Consider the following 14884-nt stretch of genomic DNA (forward strand, 5'->3'; position numbering starts at 1 on the left):
AAAAAACTGTCCACTGTAGTGAAAACCCCAGTTGCTTCATGCTTGCTACATGTAGGCAACCAACATGAAGCTTTTAACTAAGGATCAAAACATTTTACTATCATCATCAACAACGATGGATTATGGGTAAACACTATAATGAGAACCTCCCGGCTATAATGATGAGTTAATAACTTGAATTTCCACTTTAACGCGACAGCAGTTAAGTGCTCGATATTGGGTTTCTCTTGTCCGTCCTGTCCATCCGTGTGTCACGTTAGTCCGTGCAATCAGTTACCTTGACGACGGCCGTTGTCGTCGTACACGACACACAATGACGATTTCGGTCGTCGCAAGCCCAATTCGCGATAACCAGCCGAGATGGCTAGTGCCTTCATGCACGCTCTCTCCCGCGCGTCTGCTTTCGGAGGCCGTGTAACCAATGTTTCACAGACGAGTTGAAGCAAGCGGCAACACGAAGCTCCCGGAGATCGGCCCTCTTCTTCAGGCCAGCGTTGTGACAGAGAGTGCTCGTGGTCATCGAGTGAGGTCATAGAATGGGTACACGCCACGCTAAGCTATGCTTAGTTATTAAGCGAAAGTTTAGCGCAATTTATACGGCATGTGTTACTTCGAACCTTCGTGTAATGGATTAATAATTTGCTATGGTACTCAATGCTTTTTCTTCGAAGCAAAACTGTCTTTTAATTTCAATACAGCCATAATTAATCAGTATATGCTTGGTTCTCAGGGAAAGTGATGGGTGAAAAGCGTTGATAAGGCTTCGCTGTCCAAACTTTGCTGTCCATTACTGCTTTTGTGTGGACTGAACTAGGGGCACCAAATAACTCTAAGGTAAAGGTGTCGGCTAATATTTAGTTGGGTAAGCTTCTCTGCACCTCAACTGGTCTCTCCACCGTCAATAATTTTCTCAGCCCGCAAAGTACCGAAGTATCCATACCAAGGCGACCTCAACACGTTCACTGAAGTAGTTTTCTTGAATAGCGGCTGCATTGAAACTGTTCATCTTTGCAATTATTTTAACAATAGTGCGCGAGCGTCGACCTGAGAGCCGATCAGCGCCGCCGTACTATGGAGACCATCAGAGAGAGAGAGAGAGTCGAACAGAGTGCACAGGCGCTCCGATCTGTGCACGAACTTTCACGCAGACCGAGAGTATGCGCATGCTGGCAAAGTGCAACGCATTGCAAGTGTCCTCGGTTAGGTTTGCTACCTGCGCCGACAGCTTTGCCTTTTGAATATAAGGTGAAGGTAAACTGCATACAAAAGCAGTAATGCTTGTAGGTTGGACAGCGACTCCCTATCGACGCTCTTCACCCCATCTCTTTCCCAATCAACTGAGCATATGGCAAGGCAATCATGTCTGTGTTGTTTTAAAAGACAGTTTTGCCCGAAAGGCGAAACATTGATAGCTTCAGAAAATTGTTAGACAAGTACACAAAAGTTCGTAGTGGTATACGCCGTATAAATTGCAGTCAACATTCGCCTAATAACGAAATTAAAAGAATCATGGCAAGCTACAGCAGGCAGACGTGAAGGTATCTCAGTTGACGGCCGCGTCAACTTGCTGTCACCACAATCGACGCTTTTCATGCGATGAAAAGCGTCGATCTCGGGAAGGGAAATAATCGTGCGGCCTCTCGTTTTTACTCATCACTGGAACTTGAATATTTGACTGTTATTCAACATTGCAAACATTCCCACATCCCTACCAAAGAGTAAAAAAAAAAAAAACGAGAAATAGTGGGTTGAAGGTAGCAACTCGCCAGACATGCCTGCATTATTCTCTGATACAGGTCCTCGTGGAAGACGGTTCCACACATCAAGATTCTCTTCAGTGATGGCGCCAATCCTGCTTCCAAACTGAACACCAGCTTGCGGAAGGCTGTGGGAAACGCACACAGGGACGTCACCTGGAAGTAAATGCGTGTTTGCAGGATGAGTACTTAATTTGACATGACTTTTCTTTTGCACAGCATAATTTAGTTACCGGTTGCAGTGTTTCAATGTAAGTGTGATTTATTTATGAGTAAACAAATAAATGTGATAAATTAGTTAACACTAAAGCAAGCACAATGCAGTGTCGGCGTTTCTACATGCCCTCCAAGACGCGCTCTCTTCGACAGAACCAACGGACACAGCGAACGTATACTGGAGGCGTTGAAATGATTTTAGGCTAATAAGGCCAAGTTGAACTTAAGTTTTTAGTAGAGCTTGTTTACAGAATAGTGTTGACCTTGTTTCGGTGTTTCTGCTTGTGTAGCTCTAGTAGTGCTATGCATGGGGGAACCATTCAAGGTGTACGCGCAGGAAGTATACCGGGTGCCCCTCTTAACTTGGACCAAGATTAAAAAAAAAAAAAGACCAAGAGCTCCCGAGAAATCGTACCGACTGCATAGTAGCGACAGTCATGTGTACTTACAGCTGCAGTATTTTTTTCATCACGAAGTATTATTAATTATTTGCTTTTGATTAGTGAACTTTTCATTTATTGCTTGAATCGCAAACATGTGAAAACAGAGTTGTAGGGCACCTCAAAAAAGCTCCGAATCAAGCATTTATTTCGTGCTGAAGTGTGCCTGGAGCCCGCAAAATATGAAATAGATGCGCGCTTGCGCACCGCTATTCAAGCGCTGCCAATCGAATAGTCACGGCTGCACGGCTTTACTAGCGGCGGCAGCTCGATACAGGGCTTCACGATATTTGATGCCCGCGGCATCATGAGAACACGCTGTTGACACATTGATAAGCGTAGCGGAGCCGTAGCGTGGGGGGGGGGGGGGGGAGGGGATGTCGCCGCTACATTAATTGAATTTTGAGCATTTACATGCCCAAACGACGATATGATCATGAGGAACGCATAGTAGGGGACTCCGGATTAATTTTGACAACGTGGGGTTCTTTAACTTGCACCCAATGAACGGGAGAAGGGCGTTTTTGCGTTTCGTCCTCATCGAAATGCGGCTGCCGCAGCCGGGATTTGATCCCACACTCTCAGGATTCGCAGCGCACAACGCCATTACGCCACCACGGAGGCTTGCTTCGTAGCTCCGCGTGTGCAATAGCTGAATGGACGAAATAACTTGGCGGCTGTTATTATTGCGATAGCAATTATATGGACACTTTCACCGGATTTCTGCCGTCGGCGTCGCCGTTGTCGTCGCCGTCGCCGTGAGGTTCCGTATAGATAAAATCTTCGCCGCGCGCCGCATGCCCGAGCGGAAGCGTGCGGGGACGCACGCTGTCACGGAGAGCGAACGCACTCAATCTTCCACGCGCAAGCAAGGAAGCGGGAAGCGAGCGCCGGAGGGAGCGGGGGGGGGGGGGGGGGCGCATTTCTACTCTGCCAACAACCGCGCTCGTCGCTCGCTCGCACCGTCTCTTATCTCCACACGGCTCTGACCTTTATGCGCTGAGCATTCGCCGCTCAGTTTCCGTTGAAGCGATAGACCGCACGTACCTTCGCCCGCTGCGGCGTATATGCGCTTGCTGCCAGCGTTTTGACAGTCGTTGTCTGCAGTAATTCAGTGTGATCTATTCATGTTTGTTTGTGCGCGCTCAAACCACAGTTAGTAATAGTCGGGCCGCATTTTCCAAGGCACGCTACAGATGCAATGCTGCCCGGATCGGCAGTGCAGCGCTACAGGTGTGTCCTTTCGCACGCGCTGCCCACGGGCAGCGCTTCTCATCAACACCACCGTTTCACACGCGCCTTCTCGTGGTCATCGAGTCTCTCTTCATGTCGGTCTACTTACGCCGCAGCACACCTGCTTACTTAATCAGCTCATGTTTACTACGATTCATATTGCTACCAAAGCCGCTCACCTTACTTCGTATGACATTGCTGTGTTGCTATCGCATTCATTGCTTCGCCCTTAGGGCGAAACTGTGAAATTTTTTTCGATTACATGGAAAGCTTCAAATATATAAACAGGTAACTTGACTGCTATTGCAATATTCTCAAACTTTTAAACAAAAATTCGTGTTGTAAAGGTATTAATTAAGAAATCCCTGGTGCAATTATTTTGATACACAACCCATTGCCCCTCTACTTTCCAATTATGCGCGCCTGGGCACGCAATTGATCTGCATTGACCTATTTGGAGCACTTTTCATAAGCTATCTTTAAATCGTATTCAAACAAAAAAAATAATGTCACGAAACACAGTGTGCATAATATGAAATCCCGTTCCGGGCGCTAAGTCACAGACTAAAATGCTTAGTTTTTTTTTGTTTTACAAGCTTAGAACATCGGAAATGCGCCTGGAAATATTACTTCCGCAGCGTTTGGTGGTTGTACATCGCACAAAAACGGCTGAGCAGAAATATGCCAACCTTGCCATAATTGCGATGTTGACCTGCTAAAAATAATGGTTTTAATAAACTCAAAGATTTCGGTACACTTAGCGCTGCAGATAATTGATTCTTTTTCAAATTTAGGACATGTGCACACGTTGGCGCAAGCCAATGTTAGCTTCTTGATCTACCACTGAAAGACGGCTACAGGGCCTGCGAAGCATGCAAGCAGCCTTGACATGTTTGGTGGCCATTATCATCACCATCAGCCTAATTTATGTCCCCTGCATGACGAAGGCCTCTCCCTGCGATCTCCATTTACCCCTGTCTTGCGCTAGCTGATTGCAACTTGCGCCCGCCAATTTCCTAACTTCATCACCCCAGCTAGTTTTCTGACGTCCTCGACTGCGCTTCCCTTCTCTTGGTATCAATTCTGTAACTCTAATGGTCCACCGGTAATCCATCCTACGCATTACATGGCCTGCCCAGCTCAATTTTTTCCTGTTAATGTCAACTAGAATATGGGCTATCCCCGTTTCCTCTGTGATCCACACTGCTCTGTTTCTGTTTCTTAACCTTAGGCCTAACATTTTTTGTTCCATTGCTCTTCGTGCGGTCCTCAACAAGTTCTCGGGCTTCTTTGTTAAGCTCCAAGTTTCTGCCCCATACGTTAGCACCGGCAGAATGCAATGATTGTACACTTTTCTTTTCAGCGACAGCGGTAAGTTCCCAGTCAGGATTTGGCAATGCCTGCCCTGTGTACTCCAACCATATGGTTTGGTGGCCACATGTCCCCTGCATTCCCTTGTGACTAACCTAAGACACTAATGACTGCCGATTAAGAAAGTAGAAATGCCATAAGCTCTCTGTAAGATGAAGCCATTGTGACTGAAGTCTTCAATACAGTACGAAAAATTACGCTCCGAGTTTATTTTTTTTATTTTGTTTCTCGTTAAGATGTCAGAAATGCACAATATCGCAGCAAAACTCAAAATTCAGACCAGAAAATTTTTGATACAAAAAAAAAATCTTGCCAATACAGGTAAAATGTCCACCTTTCCTCTCGGACACATGCAGCAGTGACTAGTAATTCTCTTGATTTTACACTACAGGTGGCTTGTAGTTTTTCACACGCAGTCGGATACAGCGTGACATAGCTATTCGAGAATTAGGAGAGATATCTTCCCATAGTCAAGTGCACAGGTGGATATTATACCTGATGCTTGTTTACAACTTCGATGAACTCATTGGCGGAGAGTCCTCCTTGCGATGGCACCATTTTAGCTCCGCAGCTGAGGGCGATCATTGGCAGGATAAATCCGGAAGCATGTGACACAGGATTCCATCCAAGAAATACTTCGTCCTCGTAGAAGAACTCGGCCATTCTGTTCACGCCCAGAGGAAGAGAAGAATGCCAACCGAAATTTAAAGGTACAAGACCCGGCGTAAAAAGGAAAACAAGCTCTTAGATTGTTAAATATATACAAATTTAGGCCACCTAAAGCACCGGCTAATGTGAAGCTCTCTAGTAACAGCAACGCATTCGAAATAGACATTTATTGTATACTTACTCTAAGCGTAAGCCATACGCTATGAAGAATCTAGTCATGGGCACGTAGAGTAGTTTACAAATAAACAACAGCAAAACCAAACCAGATATGAGCTTTTGTAGTTCTCTTAAGCCTGCTAACTCCCAGAAAAAAACATAAAACGAGTAGGGTGATTTCTCTCAATTGCTCAAGTAATTGCGGGAGCGCAAGTGCAAGAAAGCGAATAGTCAGCACGTGGAGAGGTTTGTTAACGCGCTAGATACTCTCTGCCTATTTCTTTATACTCTTTTGTAACCTGTATCATTCAATACCTATAGCATTATCACATGGACAGCAATAGAGTTCACTGTAATATCCTTGATATCACTAATAAATGTCTGAGGACAGAACCCTCTGCCACAAATGAAAAGCGGAGTTATAAAATACCACTCGTTCGAAGTCCCGTGCCATCCAAATTACTGGTATTGATGACAGGGTGACGCCATAACCAAGCAAGCGGGAAATGTTAGCAACATATTGCACATATCCACGTCTTACAACTATTGGTGAACATCAGTCTGAATTTGATAACTTATGCCTACCATGGCACAAAAATATCTCTCATGCTCAGCCATTCTAGCTCTGGTGGACAAACGTACTGCCAAGCTACAGCGCCGTGCACGAGGCTAAATTTAGCTCCGATTGCATAAAGGCCCAGGCAAAGAACGCGAAGACGACACAAGCGTTCACTCGATGATGATGTATGGTGTTTAATGGCGCAAGGGCCAGGTATGGCCAAAGAGCGCCAGGCCAATGTTCATGAGTTGACAATGGAGCAATAAATTGCGAAAGGTAGATGTGTCGTGGCTGTAAAAGGACCTAAAAACAATCGCTGTAACATGCGTAAAATGTATTTGTAATAAAATTATGGCAATGGCTAATGAGGTGCACTCTGATCTCGAAAGAGCAAATTGCAAGATAATGACGATAGACGAAAATATATCAAAGATAAATCTTTTTAAAAAGCACTACTGCCTTGACAGACCCTTTGAAAACGTAAGGGCCTGGAGGCGCGTGCTATGCAAAACTACTATCGCGGCGACATCCTCTGAAGAGAGGACGCGCTACGAAACTATTGGGCAAATAACATGCAGTACAACATCGTTCAGAAAATCCAGAACAGCTTTGGTGTTAAACAGAGGTTCGTCGCCAAGAAACATAGCGGGGTGGAGAGGGAGACGGTACTGGTACGCTAGAGGGAAGTGTCTTTTTCTTTCTCTTTCGGCTTCCCTGCACTCCACGAGCACGTGGAGCACGGTAAGCCTCTCTCCACATCAATCACAGGTTGGCGGGTCATTTCCAGTTAAGAGAAAATTGTGGGTGCCGTATGTATTTCCTATTCTTAGACGAGAGAATAGGACATTAGTTCTTCGTATTTTCGTAACAGGATGCCAGGGGCCAATCTGTGGCTTAACTAAGTGGAGCTTATTGTTCGTTTCGGCATCCCACAAGCGCTGCCAGTGGCTTCGAAGTTTCTTTCTCAAGTAGGGCTTGAGATCTGTGGCAGGGATAGAAGCGGTAGGGTTAAGGGCTCGCGATGTAGTTGATGTGGCCATTTGATCAGCCAGAACATTGCCCTCGATGCCTGTATGGCAAGGCAACCAGCACAAAATATTATGCTGGTTAGACATGTATGCTTTGCACAGAGCAAAATACAGTTCAATGAGTACAGGGTTTTTGTGTCTATGTAGAGTCATGAGGGCTTTTACGACGCTTAGGGAGTCTGTAAATATTATTGATCTTTTGAGTTTTTATTTGCCTATACTCTTCACAGCCGACAAAAGTGCATAGGCCTCAGCATAGGTAAAAATGCTTGTTTCCGGGTGCAGTACATCGCACTCGGAGAACGACGGTCCGACTACTGCATAAGATAGCCCTGCATGTGACTTGGAAGTGTCAGTGTAGAACTGAGTGCAGGACGAGTACTTGAACTGAATTTCCAGAAAATGCATTCGGATATGTGCCTCTGGAGCGTCTTTTGTGACCTCTACAAACGAGGTATCACACTCTATGAGTTGCCACTGCCACGGTGGCACTGGCTTTACTGGGGCCATCAGAGTATTTTCAGGTAGTGGGATATCCATTTCTTCACTAATTTTTCTTGCACGTACTGAGAAGGGATCTCTTGCTGTCGGCCGGTTATCAAAGAGTATGGCACTGGTCATGTCATTTACGGTTGAGAAGGACGGGTGTTCCGAGTTCGAATTAACTTTTAGGAAATAGGTGAGGCTTAGGTATGAACGTTGCATGTCAAGCGACCACATGTCCACCTCTACATACAGGCTTGCCACAGGACTTGTCCTGAAGGCACCAGTGGCTAGGCGGATGCTTAGATGGTGTACATGATCCAGCATCCTTAGGGCGCTTGGCGTAGCGGAATGGTACACTATGGCGCCGTAATCTAGTCTTGTGAGTATGAGGCTCTTATACAGATTCAAAAGACACTTTGTGTCACTACCCCAAGCGGTGCGTGACAACACCTTTAGAATATTTATTGTTTTCATGCACTTGTTTCTTAGATACTGTATGTGTGCCACAAATGTAAGCTTCGTATCTAGAATCACACCTAAAAATTTATGTTCGGTCTTTACGGCCACACGTTGTCCATGCAACTCAATCTCAGGATTGGGGTGCAGACCCCTCTTTCTGGAGAACAGGACGCAGGTAGTCTTTTGTGGGTTAAGGCTAAATCCATTCTCGTCTGCCCACTTAGACACCTTGTTCAGACCAAGCTGAATCTGCCGCTCACAGACTGCGAGATTGTACGAGGCGAAACCTATCTGTACATCATCGACGTATGCAGAATAAAACATGTTTCTTGGGATATACAGACGCAAATAACTCATTTTTTACGATAAAGAGAGTGCAACTGAGCACCCCGCCCTGTGGCAATCCAGCTTCCTGCACAAATGGTCTTGATACAGCGTTTCCTACACAAACACGGAATGTGCGATTTGATAAATAACTTTCTATGATATTTAACATGTTACCGCGTATACCAACGTGTGAGAGGTCTCTAAGTATTCCAAACCGCCACGTGGTATCGTAGGCTTTTTCCATATCAAGGAAGACAGACAGAAAGAACTGTTTATGGACAAAAGCTTCACAAATTTGCGTCTCAATACGTATCAGATGGTCGGCGGTGGTTCGACCCTCTCGAAACCCGCATTGGTACGGGTCAAGCAGTTTGTTTGATTCGAGGAAATGTATTAGTCGGCGGTTTATCATTTTTTCGAACAGTTTGCAGAGACAGCTTGTTAGTTCTATAGGCCGGTAATTTGAAGCAGACAATGGGTCCTTGCCCTGCTTCAGTATAGGAATGACAATGGCCTCTTTCCAGGCAGAGGGGATCTCGCCGGAGGTCCATATAGCATTGTATAGGGAGAGCAGAGTTTTCTTTGTTTCATGGGGAAGGTGTTTCAGCATTTGATAAGCTATGCGGTCAGGGCCTGGGGCAGACTTGTTGCAGCAACTAAGCGATGCATACAGCTCAGCAATGCAGAATGACTGGTTGTATGCCTCGTGTCCGGTACATTTTCTTTCGAGTTTCTGTTTTTCTATTGCAGCCTTGTGTCTTTTAAATGTTTGTGAATAATGGGATGAGCTGGCCACATGTTCAAGATGTGCTCCCAGGCAGTTAGCTTGGTCTCCCAGACTGTTGCCTTGTGTGTTTACCAGCGGGAGTGAATAAGTTTGTAGCCCTTTTATCTAATTAACTCTTACAGACTCTGCCCTCGTCTGTATACGAGTTGATGCCTGATAAAAACTTCTCTCCAACTCTCTCTCCTGGCCTGTCGACGCGTTCTTCTGCCCTGCAATTTTATCTTCTTAAAATTGACAAGATTCTCCAGAGTTGGGGAGTCGCGTAGCAACCCCAACGCTTTGTTCTGTTTCGTACGAGCGTTCCGACATTCGTCGTTCCACCATGGGACACGGCGTTTGCAGGTCGCACCACTTATTTCAGGTATACATTCAGAAGCAGCATCAATTATAAAAGATGTAAGATACTCGACAGCAGCATCAATTCCCAGCGAAGATATGTCATACCACGAGATACTACTTGTAAGACTTTGGAATTTCTCCCAATCTGCCGTATCCAACTTCCAGCGGGGTGCCTGTGGTGGAGATTCTATTTGTAGTGGTGATCTCAGCAGTATCGGGAAGTGGTCACTCCCGTAAGGATTTTTTATAACTTCCCATTTAAGTTCAGGAAGTATAGACGGGGAAGCTACACTGAGATTAATGGAAGAAAACGTTTTTTTTTTTTTGCGAGATTGTAGTAGGTGGGTTCCTTCTTATTCAGGAGACACGCACCAGAGGAGAAAAGAAATTGTTCGATTAGGCGTCCTCGCGCATCGATACGCGTGTCGCTCCACAACCTGCTGTGTGCATTGAAATCGCCAAGAACGAGGTAAGGTTCTGGTAATTCATCTATAAATGACTGAAATTCATGCTTGTGTAAAGGATAATGTGGGGGTATGTAGAGCGAGCAAATGGTTATGAGCTTACCCAGAAGTACAGCACGAACGGCTACCGCCTCAAGTGCCATATTGAGTGGAAGTTCCTGACAGGCTACACTTCTGTCGAGTATTATGGCCACACCACCAGATGATGCTGCAGAATCCTCGCGATCTTTTCGGAAAATAATATTCTGACGTAGGAAGTTAGTGATTTTGGATTTTAGGTGTGTTTCTTGAACACACAGCACCTTTGGAGTAAATTTATTGATAAGTTCTTGGATGTCGTCTAGGTTGTGGAGTAGGGAGTGAGTGAGTGAAATAACTTTATTGAGGTCCAGAGAAGACGCAGGGGACACCCCGCGCCACCCGGCTAGTCTCACGTAGGGACCGGCAAGCCGAGCTTGACGGCCCGATCGTGGGCACTCTGGACGGCCAGGGTTTGGTCTTTGAGTTCGGGGCTGCCCAAAAGCGCAGCCCACCTATCCTCGCTGAAGGCAGAGCCGATGGCTTCACACTCCCACAACACATGGTTAAATGTTGCCGTTAGTCCACAGGCAGGGCAGTCCGCACTGGGATACTTTTCAGGGTATATAGGGTGAAGAACCGCAAGGTTAGGATACGCACGAGCTTGTAAAAGTCGAAGGGTCACCGCCCGCGCCCTGCATAAGGCAGGGTGCGGGAGGGGGAATACCCGTCTTGACAGATAATAATGCTTAGTGATCTCATTATACGTCATCAATGGTTCCCCGCGGGGTAGGGGGACTGCGGAGGCGGCGCGGTCAGTGAGTCCTCGCGCGGCCTCGTGCGCGCTCTCGTTAGGGTTAGAGGGAGAGCCCTCAATCGACCCCAAGTGAGCGGGTAACCAAATGAGAGAATGCGGAGAGATACTTTCCAAGCTTTGGAGAATGCGAAGGGCCTGAGGGGAGACCATCCCGGTTTGGTAGGCCTTAATGGCCGCCTAAGAATCGCTATATATTACCTCTCTGCGACCATCAAGCACAGCCAGCGCGATTGCAACCTGTTCGGCTACAAATGGCTTCGAAGTGCGTACTGTAGCGCACCAAGTGATCTTGGAATTAGAGTCGACGATGGAGACGGCGAACGCCTCTTGTTGGACATATGCCGCGGCATCCACGAAGCTTGCCTTAATGTGGTTGTTACGGACATGTTCGAGTCGAGCTCTACCCCTGGCCCGACGTCTGCCGACGTTGTGTGCGGGGTGCATATTGCGGGGAATGGGCGCGATGTGTAGTTGAGATCTGATGTCGCTGGGAATGCGCACGGCGTCGGGGCAATGGTCGACAGGGTAGAGGTCCATCTCATCGACTATCTTTGCGGCCCGCCGGGGTGCCGGATAGCCTGAGCAGCTGTGAACGCTCTTGCACCTCTATTATTTCTTCGAGCGTGTTGTGCACTCCGAGATTTAACAGGTATTCGGTGTGAGTGCTCACAGGTAAGCCGAGGGCAAGCTTGAAGACCTTTCTGATGAGGGAATTTAACTTGTTCCTCTCTGCAACATGCCAATTATGCATGGCTGCCGAGTATGAAAGGTGGCAGAGCACAAAAGCATGTATAATGCGGATGAGATTGTCCTCCTTGATTCCCCGGTGCCTGTTGGCGATCCTCCGGATGAGGCCGAGAGCACTCTCCGTTTTGGCGATGATCCTTCTGAGTGCGGCACCATTGGCACCGTTAGACTCGATATACATCCCCAATATTCGGAGCGAGTCCACTCTGGGCACCGGGGACCCGTCACCAGTGAAAAGCCGTATTTCGCTTTCGGACGCTGGTTTCCAATCACGATGGCCACCACCTCTGGGTCTTTTCTTGTAGAGAAGTAGCTCAGACTTGGATGGAGAACATCTGAGCCCAGTGGGGCGTAGGAAGCGCTCGGTCGCATCGATGGTGCTCTGCATGGCGTCCTCAACTTGGCCGTCACTCCCACCAGCGCACCAGATGGTGATGTCATTTGCGTAGATGGTATGGTTGATTCCTTGAATCTTGGCGAGCTCCTTGGAAAGCCCGATCATTGCGATGTTGAATAATGTTGGCGAGATGACTGAGCCCTGAGGCGTGCCCCGTGAACCGAGGGTGATTTCTTGCGAGAGGTATCTTTCGATCTTGAGCTTGGCAGTTCTCTGGCTAAGGAATGATCGGACGAAATCGTAGACCCTATTTCGAAGCCCGAGGCCGGTAATAGTCTGGAGAATGAATTCGTGTGAGATATTGTCGAAAGCCTTTTCCAGGTCTATTCCAAGGATTGCTCTGGTATCTCTCGTGCTCCGGTCGATGATCTGATGCTTTATCAGCTTCATGGCGTCCTGTGTCGGTTGTGGAGTAGTCCCCTAATATTCCACTGCATTATGTGTGTTCATGTTGGAGGAAAATAAAAGGTGCTGTGTGTCTCGAGGGAAGTGTACAGCCTATCTTACAGAGCCTTTTCCATGCGCTGTAAATGGTGTCTTGTCTTTTTTGGAGCGTTCTTGGGAGAGTCGCCTCTCCCTAGGCACTCTGTGTGCCGTCTGAGAAGGAGTTGTGTACATTGCCTCTTACGAGGCGTTGGACACTCGCTCTAGCGAGCGATGAGTACGTCGGTTTGGCTTCGCCTCGGAAGACGAAGCCTTTGTCCCGACATGTGAGGAGGTTGACGGTACCTCCTTAGCCTCCGTGCTATCCTGGCTGCTGCCAGAGCTAGCAGAGGCCACTGGTGTGGCCAAGTTCGGTGATGGCAAGGCAGCCTTGGCTGTTCCCACCATAGGGGCGGCTGCCACAGCCGGCGGCTCGCTACGCGCGGGCCGGGCAGGTGGCGGAAGCCGGTCCGATGCTGCCCCCTGACGCGTCGCCTCGGCATATGTTGTGCTGTGGAATGGCAAGCACCTTTTACGTGCTTGTTTGAAGGAGATGTTCTTCCGCACTTTGAGAGTGATAATTTCTTTTTCTTTTTTCCAGTTCGGGAAAGACCGGGAGTAAGCTAGATGCTCACCATCACAGTTTACACAGTGAGGTGTCGCTTCACAGTTGTCTGAGGCATGACCTTGCACTCCACATTTTGCACATGTGAGTTTACCTCGGTAGCTCTGCGAGCCGTGGCCAAATATTTGACATTGAAAGCATCTTCGTGTATTAGGTATGTATGGTCTGACAGCTATCTTTGTGTATCCGGTTTCCATCGTTTGTGGCAGATCGCAAGTTGCAAAGGTCAGGATGAGGTGTTTTGTGGGAATTTCTTTATTGTCTTTTCTGATAACGATGTGCTGTACGTTTATTACGTTCGTTCTTTCGAGCCTTCCAAAAGTTTGGTTTTGGACACGTCGATGAGATCTGCATCAGATACTACTCCACGTGCTGTGTTCATAGACCGATGAGGTGAGACGGTAACCGGTATGTCTCCTAATGCCACAAGCTGGTTCAATTTATTGTGCTGCGCTTTATCACGGATCTCAAGCAGCAGGTCCCCGCTCGCCATTTTGGTAACCTTATAACCTGGTCCAAGGACTTCATTCAGGCCTTTTGCATCAAGAAAAGGGGATATGGTTCGAGCTGGTTATTCAGTTTTCTCACTGTGCACAACTTGGAATCGGGGAAGAATTTCTTTCGGTCTGAATAGGTTTAATATTTCATCGGTGCGCCCCGTCTTGTGAGTTAAAATTAAATTATGGGGTTTTACGTGCCAAAACCAGTTCTGATTATGAGGCACGCCGTAGTGGGGGACTCCGTAAATTTGGACCACCTGGGGTTCTTTACCGTGCACCTAAATCTAAGTACACGGGTGTTTTGATTTAGGTGCACCGTCTTGTGAGGGTGACAATCAAGTAGACGGGGAAATGCAGGCGTTCCCATATTAGTTCGGTTTATTTCGGCGGCAATGGCGGCCACCCACCACAGAGCCCAACTAGGGGACGCTGCAGCACTTAAGGTGTAAGGCTGCAGACGCCAGCCGTGCATTGCTGCTATAACCCAATATAAGATACGCAAGAGAGGGCACATACACAAGGTTAACCCAAGCCACCTAAGAAAATGTAGAAGTAACAGAAGAGAGCAAAAGACAGGACAGCAGACACGGCATATAGAAAAGAAAAAAGTTCGGAGATGGGGATAGGAAAAGGCGACCAGCCGATTTCCGCTGGGTGGGTCAGCCCAGGGGTGCCGTCTACGTGAAGCGGAGGCCAAAGTTGCCTCAGCCGAGGGGACAGAAAAGTCCAAACTCCCGGCATCGGCTCAACCCCCAGGATCCCCTTTTCCCCGGACACGGCTAAGCCGCGCAAAGCTAAACGCGGGAGGGTCCAACCCTCGTGTGCTCGGGTCCGTGGTGCCACCACACACCAAACGCCTGCTGACGCAGACGCCCCTGCGGGGTGAGCGTTCACTCGCCACTAAAGGGCCCATTTCAGAAAAAATAACAATAAGTAATAAAAAGGGCTGCACCAAAGCACAAAAACAATATCTAAATACCCGAGATCCATCTAGCGGATACACTTAGCAAAAGGTAACGTTTTGTGCAAAGAAGTACACTTGAAAAGGCTCACCAACCATCACCAA

General features: G+C 47.4%; 1 protein-coding gene across 1 annotated transcript in view; it reads right to left on the reverse strand.

The window, feature by feature from the left end:
- Positions 1-1081: 1081 nt before the first annotated feature.
- LOC119461744 (uncharacterized) overlaps positions 1082-14884 on the reverse strand; it is a 124527-nt gene continuing 110724 nt past the window's right edge. Inside the window, exons 6-8 of the mRNA XM_049672994.1 lie at positions 5513-5681; positions 1767-1913; positions 1082-1231 (exon numbers count right to left, since the gene is read on the reverse strand). Coding sequence (XP_049528951.1) covers positions 1082-1231; positions 1767-1913; positions 5513-5681 — 466 coding nt within the window. The remainder of the gene's footprint in view (positions 1232-1766; positions 1914-5512; positions 5682-14884) is intronic.

The sequence above is a fragment of the Dermacentor silvarum genome, chromosome 8 (genome assembly GCF_013339745.2).
Source record: "Dermacentor silvarum isolate Dsil-2018 chromosome 8, BIME_Dsil_1.4, whole genome shotgun sequence".
Taxonomy (NCBI): Eukaryota; Metazoa; Arthropoda; class Arachnida; order Ixodida; family Ixodidae; genus Dermacentor; species Dermacentor silvarum.